The following is a 13,227-nucleotide window of genomic DNA, read 5'->3' on the forward strand; positions in this document are numbered from 1 at the left end:
AAATCCTTAAAAATATTTAATTAAATAATATTTTCTATTTCTCTCTTTTAACCGGGAGTTGTGTAAGAAATGTCACAAATATAGGAAGATGTGGTATGAATGCCAATGAGACAACTCTCTGGAGTCTTGGCTCACACCAAACAGTAAGCTATAAAGGACCCCATACTCTAACATATAGTACATTTGTTTATAGTATAACTAATCGCCGTATTTGAATATCAAAAATAAGACAACGCATGACCGAACGACGCATGGATTAAATGAGTGCGCAGCACGAGTTTAATCCATAGCGGCGTTCGGTCACAAGTTGTCTTATTTTTTATATTCAAATACGGCGATTAGTTATACTTTTTATTACATTGTCAAATTGCTTTTATTTATGGAATTAATGTAGAAAATGTAAGGAACTATATGGTTTTCCTACGCATGTTTTGTTTCGACGTCATCGACGTCTTGACAACGCCTATTGTTGTATGACGTCAGAGAGTGAAATAACCACGTTTATTTCACATGTGAAATTATCGGATTTATCTAACTGGGAAATCAATGTAATTCATTGCAACCAATGTAATAAATATATATAAAGGGTATATGTAAATGAGACTCAGAGTGTAAATCCAATTTCTTCTAATTTTGACACTTAAAATGGATATAAAGGTTGGGTAACATTTACTTCTTGACATTTTGCTTCGTATTACGGTGCAAAGCTAAGATTAGTTTCATTTGATATTCATGCCATCTTGAAATTGTTACAGTAAATATCACAGTTCTGATTTAATTGTTGCCTAATATGAATTGATGTGGCTATGCTTCTTTGGAGTTAAATAAGATATAGCATTGGGAACAGACCCTGGAAAGTAGAAGATATTAAATATGGAGGATAGCATGGTTAAAGTATATGATTGCAATTTAAGATATCAAATTCTCATCAATAATTAATGCACCATGCTGACGTAAGCTATTAGACTGAGATATCGATGCACTCTGTACCTTTAAAGAAAGGTTAAACATGTATCCAAATTAATTTTGTTAAATCAGAAACATGCTGAAAGAAATTTCACTTTAGTAGATAAGATAGATAAGATAATTTTTATTAACCAATCATGGTGCCCAAAATTTGAGCTATACAATCAAATGAATGAATTACAAAATAAAGCACAGAAAATGATAAGAATGATTAAAGTACATTTAGACAACAAAAAAACAAAAAAAAACACAAGAATACACATTTACACTAATTAACCTGATATAAACCAAGTTATTGACAAAACATAGTTGTTATGGGTGCCACTGTGACCTGGAGAAATTACATAATTCCTCCTATAGTACTAGGTCTATGGGAGACAACTCCTGGTCAATTTTATTTCCTATATATAATATTTTCTATAATTTTCTTTCGTTCTTCAAAAAGGGAGTGCAATAAATTAGATAAGTTTGAAGTTACAAACAAATCTTCAGATGAAAGAATCCAAACAAAATTCATTTCATCAGATAGATTGTATGTTATCTGTAACAAAATGATATTATGACAAAAGAAGTGTGTACTAAGTTGTGGATTCAGGGCCATAGAGGATAAAACAGTCTATGTATTTTGCTTCAAATCATAAAAAAAAACAACACTTTGCCTCCCAACGTTCAGAGGTATTTTTACTATTTTGGACAATAACACCCTCCTTCCCTTTCTCATATCCTCCCCAGCTTCTGTTCAGTAAAGTATTCAGGTGGATGACATAGTAGTTAATGGGACTCTATTTCACGAGGTTCTGTGAAATATGCAACAGATAATAAATACTGGAACATACTATCCGCACAACACAGATAAATTTTCACTCCTCTGGAAAAATCTACCTGTGAAATAACATGTCTGGAAAAAAATTACTGGGACAAAGTATCCCCAGGATAGAATTTCACAGAGGAAGAAATAAACTGATACACATGCATACATTTGTATAAATAATCATTGGAAGCTAGTTGCTAGTATCTAGATAAATCATCATGAATCCAAAATGACTAGTAATTACCATGATTACAAATTAAGATTTTAATGCTGTGCCTTCCAGAAAAAAAAACCAGAAAACAACTACAGTAACCATGGTAACTGTATATTCATTATTATTCCTTCGATATCGATTTATGTGGATTTCATGCATGGATACCTGGGAACCATAAATTCTTATGTGCAATTTTCATTAAGAATAAAATTAAGAATGGAAATGGGGAACGTGTCAAAGAGATAACAACCCCACTATAAAGCAGACAACAACAGAAGGTCACCAACAGGTCTTCAATGCAGCGAGAAATTCCTGCACCTAGAGGCGTCTTTCAGCTAGACCCTTAACAAATATATATACTAGTTCAGTGATAATGAATGCCATACCAAACTCCAAATTGTACACAAGAAACTAAAATTAAAAATAATACAAGACTAACACAGGCCAGAGGCTCCTGAATTGGGACAGGGGCAAAAATGCGGCGGTGTTAAACATGTTGCAGACATTGGCAAAACCACGAAACCAAATTAATATCCATGAAATTGCAATTGTTCCTGAATCCATGAAAACTGGTACCCATGAAAATAAATGAATCCACAGTATTTTGAGTGAATAATGAATTGGCTTGAACATGCTTTATGTTATTTCTAATACAAAAAAAGGATCTCTTGAATAAATAATTGCTCTTTTAAAATGGTATTCCATTCACACTGGAAAGCTATAAAGCTATATATATGTTACAGTAAATAGGTGAAATTAGGAATTACATGTAAACCCTGATGCACTTAGAAAATACAAGTAATTCCTGAAATGGCCCAGTTATTACCATGATTACCAGTAATTACTAATTTTAAAATGATTTTTTACTCCTATTTACTAACTAATAAAACAATGCTGTAATATGGTCAGCTGATCAAAAGTCAGGGTAATACTTATATTAAACTATAGAAGATCTGTGAGTGAGCACTCTTAAAAAGTGATTAGACTAAAATGTACCTTTTTGTTATATGATCATTAGCTACAAGATATATAAAAAATCATTTGTTTTTGTTAAATCATTAATGAAAATGATATAGTGAAATTATAATTCACTTTTAGCAGTCAATCTGGATCTATTTTACTAAAATAAGCTGAGAAACTGAGTTGTACATGTTGTATGTGTATTTTCAAATTCAGTCAGTCAGTATACTAATTTTATTCTTTCTAAATATGTGCACTTTCATTTGATTTATAATTTTTTTTCAAGTTTCATCTTATTTGCATTTTTTTAATGTATTTTCAACTGATAAATACAAATTCAAAAATTAATTGTCTCTTCACTTAGTTCCCAAAATCCGCAAATTATTAATAATTTCTAAGTTTTTTTTCACATTTTATTCTTGATCTGAAGACATTTTTTTCACCAGATGCAGGAATATCTAGCCTATGAATGTCAATTTGGCTACTTGTCCAAATTTTAGTGTTCATGCAGACAATACCTGGCTGTCTGTCTCTGGAAATGATCTAAGTAAAGTTCTGCACAGTCTCAAGAATTCTCAAGTTCCAAATAAAAAGTAAAATATTATAGATTTTTATTTTTAACAAATGACAAACACATGTAACTCCAGAGTAGATTTTAAGAATAAAAAGTAAACATTAACTCATGAATTGAAAGTATCTATAATAACACATTAATGTTACTTTTCTCTAAATAACTTATTAAAGTTATATACATGTACCCTTGATTGATATCTACCTTTTTTAGGGGGATATCAATATCCCATTTCCCATTAAGCTTTTGTTCAAATATCCCGTATCTCTGCTAAAACTATTCTGAAATATCAGTATGAGGGAGGGAAGGAGGGGTCCTGATCCTGAAATTCTGAGCTTAAAAAACACAAAATCCTGAGGTCCGGAAATTCGAAAAAAGAATTCCCTGATCCCAAAAGGTTCAATCCCCAAATCCTGAGCTTAAAAACACCCGATCCCAGAGTCCCGATAAAGGTCCTATCCCCCTCCAGTATATGTATACATGGTATATTTTATAAATGTATAATGCATACTGTAAATTTTCAACAATATATCTTTTTTTGATAGATTTTTTAGATTTCTTTATATATAAATTTGACTTTCGTGTTTGAATAAAGATTATTTTTTAAGATAAATCCTTTAAAACGCTTAACCACTAAACATTTAGTATCGTTTTGTCTAAAATTTTCATATTTTATTCGATCAATACTTATGCAACTGGTGAGTCGAAATTCCCTCAACAAGGCAGAATAATGTCATGTTAAAACAACATAAAATTCCTTATTTAGAACGATTATACCTCTCTAATAATGCAGAAGTTTAATTATTCCTATCGTATGCTCAAATAAACAAAAGGTCGGTTTACGATGAGATAAAAACTGCATCCCGGCACACACATGGTTGTACTGAAAACACAACGCTTTAAAACTTACTCTAAATGTTGATTTTCATTCTTTTGAACTTCATAATATTAATGTTATAGTAGGACAACAACACTTTGATGAAGAAGTCCGCTTATTTACTCTGCAACCGTAGCTGCACCAGTCAATAAATTTTACACACAATATTTACAAAACGAATTTGGTGGAGCTCGTATACCCAAATCAGTTTTTCTGTGTGAAGTGTATTTTTTTGTTCAGTGATGTAAGGATTTATTTAAATGTAAAATAAAAACTCTAAAAAACCTATCTCACCATTAATTAAAATGTTGATTTTAAAGGCTTCAAACGGGTGTGAATGGTCAAAACATTAATTTTTTTACCATCAATCTCAAAACATTATCTCCTTCAATACATCATTTGGCAAGAATTTTTACTGTTATTTTTCATGAAGGTACCCGCATAACCACCCTCAGTCATTAATGCTGCATTTGGACAATGCATTATTGACAAATATTTCCTGAGACCAGTCCCAGTTTTGATTTTCTCGGTTTTTTTTTATATATTAGATCGTTGTTTTTCCCATTTGAATGGTTTTATACACATTTTGGTGGCCATTTAAAGCTTGCTGTTCGTTGTTAGCCAAGGCTCTGTGTTGGAGAAAACAGGGACGAAAGATACCATAGAGAAATCTCATAATTTAAAAAAAAAACTTACAACGCCATGGCTAAAAACAAAAAAGACAAACAATAGTACACATGACACAACATAGAAAACTAAAGAATACGCAACATGAACCCCACCAAAACTGGGGGTGATCTCAGGTGCGGCGGAAGGGTTGACTGTACTTAGACCTATATATATATATTGTTTTTTTTACTTTTGCAAATTGTTACTTGGATTAGAGAGTTTTCTCATTGGCATATTGATAATAACTCTTTCAAACTTCTAAAACAAGTTATGAGTATGTGTATATGATTAAAATAAAAGAAACATTTTGAAATTCCAGATAGATATTTTCCAGTTTGAAGACAGCTGATCAAGGATATGTATATGCATATGAAGAAACCAAAAGAAGCTAATTGAAGACAACATGGAGAGATCTGTAGCAATAATTGGTGGAGGTATTTCTGGGCTGGTTTGTGCTGCTAGACTTAAGCAACTTAATATGAACAACGTTACAGTTTTTGATACAGGTATTCATAAAAATTAAATAAAGAATATTGTTATCTCCCTTGAAAAAAATGTAATATGATAACTGTGTGAGATTTATAAAATAAATGTTTATATTTTACAACTATATAATTATTTCTTTTAACTAAAATATAACCTTAAAAGTCAAACTAAACAAAACGCCTACATGATTTTTAAAACTGTACAGTGTAAAATATATACATAATGAAATCTAAAGAAAAAAAAATTCAAAAGTGAAAATGAAATTAATTCAAATGAAATCAATTTTAAATGATGAGCTTAAGGAGGCTCGCGGGTATAAGATTTTCCGAAAAAAAATAAACTTTAATTTTTCATTTCAAATTTTATTCCCTTCCTTAAGTAGTTGTTACTTTATCATATGATCCAAAATTCCGAAAAATCAATTCGTGTTGGCCCCAGGTGATTTTCAAAGTGTTGATATCACTGAAAAAGCTCCAAATTATCTCCCTTTGGTGCAAAAATGCCATTTTTTGGTATTAAAATTAAAATATCTTTGTTAACTCATCGGTGACCTATATTTTTTATTGTTGTTTTTCGAATAAGCTGTACATGAACTAAATAATTGTAAAATTTAAGCGATTTCTGTAATTTAGTTCTTTTTTTATTTCGATATTACCGATATTTCTCCTATTAGTTCAACAGAAATAAAGGACATTAACAAAAATGTATGCTTCTTTCGAAGGCAGATAGTGAGCGTAAATAAACGGTGACCCCATTTCTTTATTTAATTTTTCTATTAAGAATAAGTTAAAGTTCGTTTATAGAAAAATATAGGTATATCCTATATTAAATAAAAAAAATGATTTAGACCCGCGAGCCCCCTTAAGGTAAAAAAATTCTTAGAAAAGAATCTGATATAAGTAAACTTTTAATTTTCCTAGCCTTTAATTAAGTCATGTAAGTGGTAAGAAGATTTATTCACTAAAGAAAATTCATTATAGAACTAGAGTTTTTATTGGTGCAGCAATGCCAAGAGAAATAAAAGTTTTATTCTACTGCCTATAAATGTACTTTTTCCTACTCTATGAAAATAGAAAATTATTTAAGGAGTACTCAATATTTCAAGAGGAATATGATGCTTCACCAATCAAACATTGGTTTATCTAGATATTAGAAGATGTATGAATATATATACATGCAGTGGAATTATATTGCATAATGAAAAATGATAGAAAATTTACCAACCTTCTTCATGTCATTGAGAACAAAAATGAATGAGATACTCAGACATGTAAGAATTGTTTAAAAAAATGTATTTTTTATCATCCATAGGTAAACATGGCCCTGGCGGAAGATGTTCCAGTCGTACAGTCAATGTAGATGGAAATTTACATACATTTGACCATTCAGCTCAGTATTTTACTGTCTCAGATCAACGATTTGCTAAAATAGTCTCATTTCTTCATAAACAAGGGGCTGTGAAAATATGGAATGGTAAAATTGGACACTTAAAAGAAGGGAAGTTTACTCAGGATGACCAGCTGACTCAAGCTTTTATAGGCTCTGATGGAATGGTGTCTATTCCAAAATGTCTAGCTGGTCTAGTTCAAGTAAAAGGACCAGCATGGATAGCAAACGTTGAATGGGAGTCATCACTTGGAAAATGGAAGGTTGACAAATATGGCTACTTTAATTATTTGGTGATTGCTCATAACGGGAAATGTGCAGATAATTTAATGTCAAATGCAGGTGCACCAAACATCCATCGTCTATTACAAGTTAGGTTTAGTGATACTTTGAATATGAGAGAAAACAAAATGCAACTGTGTTCAATATGGGCACTACTTGTGGCATTTCCTTCCTCACTTAAACTACAATATGTTGCTGCACATGTTGAAGACAGTCAGATCTCCTGGATAGCAAACAACACTTCCAAAATGGAGGTCAGGGCAACTTTAAGTAAATCAGTTGAATGTTGGACAATTTTTAGTACCAAATCTTTTGCATCTGCCAATAAAGTTCCACAAGAACATATTCCACCAGCAAAAGCCAAAGATATAACTAACACTCTTCTCTCTGCTTTTAGTAGAGTCACAAAAATTCATAAGCAATTACCTCCCCCTTGTTTTACAAGGGTACAGTTATGGGGTGCAGCTGTTCCCCTGAATGTTCTACAGAATAAGGATGAGTGTGTATTTGATGGACAACATAACATAGGAATATGTGGTGACTGGTTAGTTAGTCCTTGCATACAGGGAGCTGCTATTAGTGGATTGGCTTTGGCAGAAAAGATACAAAATAATTGCTCAGGTAAATTAAGATGTACAATTCAAAATATGTTTCATTTTACAATTTATCAGTACACAAGTACATAATATAAAAAAGAAGATGTGGTACTGTTGCCAATGAGACACCTATCCACAAATGACCAAAATGACACAGACATTAACAACTATAGGTCACTGTACGGCCTTTAACAATGAGCAAAGCCCATACCTCATAGTCAGCTATAAAGATAATAGCCAGTTTTAAGTTGGCATCACTACATTGAATAATAAGTATCTTATTTATTATCATGATTATGGAAAACATATTAATAAAAATGTGTATTAAATATAAGTGTATGTAAAATCAAACAAATTTTATTCAGATAAAAAAACCTGTTTGGTTTTTTATACGACCGCAAATTTTGAAAAAATTTTCGTCGTATATTGCTATCACGTTGGCGTCGTCGTCGTCGTCGTCATCGTCGTCGTCGTCGTCGTCGTCGTCGTCGTCGTCGTCGTCCGAATACTTTTAGTTTTCGCACTCTAACTTTAGTAAAAGTGAATAGAAATCTAGGAAATTTTAACACAAGGTTTATGACCATAAAAGGAAGGCTGGTATTGATTTTGGGAGTTTTGGTCCCAACATTTTAGGAATTAGGGGCCAAAAAGGGCCCAAATAAGCATTTTCTTGGTTTTCGCACTATAATTTTAGTTTAAGTTAATAGAAATCTATGAAATTTTGATACAAGGTTTATAACCACAAAAGGAAGGTTGGTATTGATTTTGGGAGTTTTTGTTTCAACAGTTTAGGAATTAGGGGCCAAAAAAGGGCCCAAATAAGCATTATTCTTGGTTTTCGCACAATAACTTTAGTTAAAGTAAATAGAAATCAATGAAATTTAAACACAATGTTTATGACCACAAAAGGAAGGTTGGTATTGATTTTGGAGGTTTTGGTCCCAACAGTTTAGGAATTAGGGGCCAAAAAGGGACCCAAATAAGCATTTTTCTTGGTTTTCGCACCATAGTGTTAGTATAAGTAAATAGAAATCTATGAAATTTAAACACAAGGTTAATGACTATTAAAGGAAGGTTGGTATTGATTTTGGGAGTTTTGGTCCCAACAGTTAAGGAAAAAGGGGCCCAAAGGGTCCAAAATTAAATTTTGTTTGATCTCATCAAAATTGAATAATTGGGGTTCTTTAATATGCTGAATCTAACTGTGTATGTAGATTCTTAATTTTTGGTCCTGTTTTCAAATTGGTCTACATTAAGGTCCAAAGGGTCCAAAATTAAACTTAGTTTGATTTTAACAAAAATTGAAACCTTTGGGTTCTTTGATATGCTGAATCTAAAAATGTACTTAGATTTTTGATTATTGGCCCAGTTTTCAAGTTGGCCCAAATCGAGGTCCAAAATTAAACATTGTTTGATTTCATCAAAAATTGAATAATTGGGGTTCTTTGATATGCCAAATCTAACTGTGTATGTAGATTCTTAATTTTTGGTCCAGTTTTAAAATTGGTCTAAATTAAAGTGCAAAGGGTCCAAAAGTAAACTAAGTTTGATTTTAACAAAAATTAAATTCTTGGGCCTCTTTGATATGCTGAATCTAAACATGTACTTAGATTTTTGATTATGGGCCCACTTTTCAAGTTGGTCCAAATCAGGATCTAAAATTATTATATTAAGTATTGTGCAATAGCAAGTCTTTTCAATTGCACAGTATTGTGCAATGGCAAGAAATATCTAATTTCACAATATTGTGAAATAGCAAATTTTTTTTTAATTAAGAGTTATCTTTCTTTGTCCAGTATAGTAAGCAAGAAATATCTGCAATATTTTTTTTTAATTGGAGTTATCTTTCTTTGTCCAGAATCAACTTAAATCTTTGTTATATACAATATACAATGTATATTCACTTTTTACTACCAACTGATAAATTTAAATAATCTTTACCATTCAGTGATAACAAGCAGTTTTTTTACATCTTAATATTTTATGATGTATTTAAATGAGTAGTAATTGTTGCAAACTCCATTAGAATATTTTAATTGAAATTTTTTTGGAATAAGGGAAAGGGGGATGTGAATAAAAAATTGGGTTCAATTTTTCTCATTTGAAATTTCATAAATAAAAAGAAAATTTCTTCAAACATTTTTTTGAGAGGATTAATATTCAACAGCATAGTGAATTGCTCTAGGAGAAAACAAAAATTTTAAGTTCATTTGAATACATTCATTCTGTGTCAGAAACCTAAGCTGTGTCAACAATTTAATCACAATCCAAATTTAGAGCGGAATCCAGCTTGAATGTTGTGTCCATACTTGCCCCAACCGTTCAGGGTTCAACCTCTGCGGTCGTATAAAGCTACGCCCTGCGGAGCATCTGGTTTTACTGTTGAAATAAAAACCATTGATTCATTTTTAAAATGTACAAACTACAAAACAAAATGTTCATTAAAATCAACTACATTAAATTGAAAAAGGGACATTGAGAATGTGTCATGCAACCTGACCAAAGAGCAGAAAACAGCAAAAGGCCACCAATGGGTCTTATCTGATTGAAGATTAAAAAAAACAAACTATAATTTAAACATACAAAGAAATTGGTATTTGATTCTATGTATATCATAAAAGGAAATTCTTGTTAAAAAAACTATTTCAACATTAATTCATGGTTTAGAGTGAATGATAATCATAAAACAAATACAGTCAAACCTGTATATATATGAAGGTCACCCTCTAGACCCGAAAAAAATTACCTCATATCAAAAAAGGTCGTATTTGATTTGAGGTTCCAGAAACAAAAGGATTGTTACAGCTGAAAAAGGAGAGGTTAGGTTGACAGCAAAGTCTTCACTTTTACAGTTGCCTTTATTACAGGTTTAACTGCATAGGTACATGTCCCGAATGCATTTACAGAGATTGTTACAAGGGAGATAATTCATGATTTTATTTTAAACTATCATAGACGGTCTTATCTTCATCATTCATTACTTAGTGAATAAAATATTTTTTTTCTTTTGGTATATTTCAAAGTCTCTTTGTTACCTTTTGTAGGTTCTACAAGAAATAGTACAGATTTACTGCCAAGATTCAAGCCAGCAGAATCAAAAACAATAGGAGCTTTTCCTTCTAATCCAGGAATGATATTTAACCCAAAATAAATAACTTATTTCTCAGGCCATATTTGTTGCTTTTAATATAGTTTCTCAAATTATATTTCCTGAAGTCTTTAGTTTTATGTATGCAAGCTAATTTTTTTTTTTTTTTTTTTTTAATTTAAAATAACATATGAAACTCAAACTTAAAATGTCCATTTATTATCAATAAGGACAAGGATGGCTACATCACCAGGTCACCATATAACCCTCAACGTTGAGCAAAACCACATCAGAACAGCTGGCCCTTATATAAAAACGTGTACTAGTTCAGTGAAAATGGACGTCATTCTAAACTCCAAAAACTAAAATTAAAAAGAAATAAAAGACTAACAAAGTCCAGAGGCTCCTGACTTGGGACATATTTACCATAAACATGTGAATTCCATAAAAAAAATCAGAAACCCTGAAAAATCAGTACATGCACAGCAAAAAAAAAGCATACAAAAAACAATGGAATAGCCCTTTTGATTGCTGTTCTTCATCTCAAGGTCATTGTAAGGCTTTCAACATTGAGCAAAAAAAAAAACTCACCTCCCTTCAAGTGTGAATAATATGATTTATTCATATAGGCTTCTGTTTCATAAAAGTTTGAAGCAAAGTGTGACTTGTTGTATTGTCTAGCTAGCAAACAAATGTAGCAGGAACTCTAATGATGCATCATGCAGTGTGATTTGATCTTTAAATAAAGCTAAAGGTAGATACATGTAGCATGTGACAATAGTCACAATATGCAAGTTAGAGGGATTACTATCCAGTAATTATGATTTCATGAACTTTAATATAGGTTAACTACATTTTGGTGTAAAATTTACATATCCTACTGTTAGGTTTCATCTAACCTCCCCTTCATTTTCATGATTCACTTTTTATGATTTGGTTTATTTGCCAGTTTCTATAAGGAGTAGGGCCCCTTATTTTAGTGTAAGTGATAAGTGAACGCTGTATAGTCTGTCTAATAGGTATCATCTGACTTTGACCCACTTTCATGGCTAATAAGTTAAGAATGTTTTCATGGCTTTGTCATATGCTAAAAGCAATAGGTCAACTATATTGGGTGAATGAAATGATTTGAAGGAATACATGTCTGTCTGGCTGGTTTCATCCACCTTTGACCTCATTTTCATTGTTGAGACACAAGTCATTGTTAGATTTCCTTGGATTTTGTCTGTTCTTCAGATTCTACAAGCAATTGGTCTGTTATGTTTGGTTTATGAAATGCTTGTGTGATGTACATGTTGTCTGGCAGAGTTTATTTGACCTTATTTTTATGGTTCATTGGTCAAATGTTGAACTTTTATACCCACTTTGTGTGTGGTGCATAACTTTGGTTCTGCAACACATGAGCTATCCAGACTTGCACATTGCAAAAGGTCAAGTTTTTTCTTTACTGTGAATGACGTCTTTACACTAAATCCTTTGGATGTGGGGTGTGTAAGTTATGATAATTTAGTCTTAGTTGCATGATTTTTGTTGATCCTGCAACTTTTGTTGCAGAAACCTCGACATAGGGATAGTGATCCAGCGGCGGCTACCGCGGCGGTGTTAGCTAACTTCTTAAAAGGTTTATATTTTAGAAGGTGAAAGACCTGGATGCTTCATACTTTGTATATAAATGCCTCATGTTAAGAAGTTTCCGTCAGTCACATGTCCAATGTCCTTGACCTCATTTTCATGTTTCAGTGACCACTTGAAAAAAAAGTTCAGAATTTTAGTAATGTTGAATTTTCTGTTATTATAAGTAATAAGATAACTATATTTGGTATTTGCATACCTTGCAAGGACCTCATGCCTGTCAGACAGTTTCACTTGACCTCGACCTCATTTCATGGATCAGTGAACAAGGTTAAGTTTTGGTGGTCAAGTCCATATCTCAGATACTATAAGCAATAGGGCTAGTATATTTGGTGTATGGAAGTACTGTAAGGTGTACATGTCCAACTGGCAGGTGTCATCTGACCTTGACCTCATTTACATGGTTCAGTGGTTATAGTTAAGTTTTTGTGTTTTGGTCTGTTTTCTCATACTTTATGCAATAGGTCTACTATATTTGTTGTATGGAATGATTGTTAGGTGTACATGTCTAGCGGCAGATGTCATCCTACCTTGACCTCATTTTCATGGTTCAGTGGTCAAAGTTCAGTTTTTAAGTTTTGGTCTAATATGTTTATCTAATATTATATGCCAAAGGTCAACTATATTTGGTGTATGAAAATATATTATGATCTATATGTCAGTCCCGCAGGTTTTATTTGACCATGACC

The 13,227-nt window shown here is 31.9% G+C and overlaps 2 protein-coding genes across 4 annotated transcripts in view; one reads left to right on the forward strand and one right to left on the reverse strand.

Moving 5' to 3' along the window:
• The window catches only part of LOC134683001 (uncharacterized), a 37,551-nt gene extending 32,997 nt beyond the window's left edge, over positions 1–4,554 (reverse strand). The window contains exon 1 of one of the 2 annotated variants that reach the window (XM_063541987.1): positions 4,433–4,554. The gene's annotated coding sequence lies outside the window, so the exon portion shown is untranslated. The remainder of the gene's footprint in view (positions 1–4,432) is intronic. The other variant, XM_063541988.1, reaches the window with a different exon arrangement.
• LOC134683002 (renalase-like) lies at positions 4,203–11,024 on the forward strand. Of its 2 annotated transcripts, none has more exons than XM_063541991.1 (4): positions 4,203–4,220; positions 5,388–5,574; positions 6,866–7,843; positions 10,863–11,024. In XM_063541991.1, exons 2-4 carry the CDS (start codon positions 5,472–5,474, stop codon positions 10,967–10,969), a joined length of 1,188 nt encoding a protein of 395 aa, XP_063398061.1. In that variant the 5' UTR covers positions 4,203–4,220; positions 5,388–5,471; the 3' UTR covers positions 10,970–11,024. The 2 variants fall into 2 exon arrangements, with proteins under 2 accessions (XP_063398061.1, XP_063398060.1); XM_063541990.1 differs by lacking the exon at positions 4,203–4,220 and adding an exon at positions 4,237–4,355.
• Positions 11,025–13,227: the final 2,203 nt, after the last annotated feature.

Source organism: Mytilus trossulus, chromosome 9 (genome assembly GCF_036588685.1).
Source record: "Mytilus trossulus isolate FHL-02 chromosome 9, PNRI_Mtr1.1.1.hap1, whole genome shotgun sequence".
Classification (NCBI taxonomy): domain Eukaryota; kingdom Metazoa; phylum Mollusca; class Bivalvia; order Mytilida; family Mytilidae; genus Mytilus; species Mytilus trossulus.

Coding starts and splice junctions, on each gene's coding strand:
- LOC134683002 (XM_063541991.1), top strand. CDS start 5,472: ATGGAGAGATCTGTAGCAATAATTGGTGGAGGTATTTCTGGGCTGGTT. Junction 5,575..6,865: donor CGTTACAGTTTTTGATACAG/GTATTCATAAAA, acceptor TATCATCCATAG/GTAAACATGGCCCTGGCGGA. Junction 7,844..10,862: donor GATACAAAATAATTGCTCAG/GTAAATTAAGAT, acceptor TACCTTTTGTAG/GTTCTACAAGAAATAGTACA.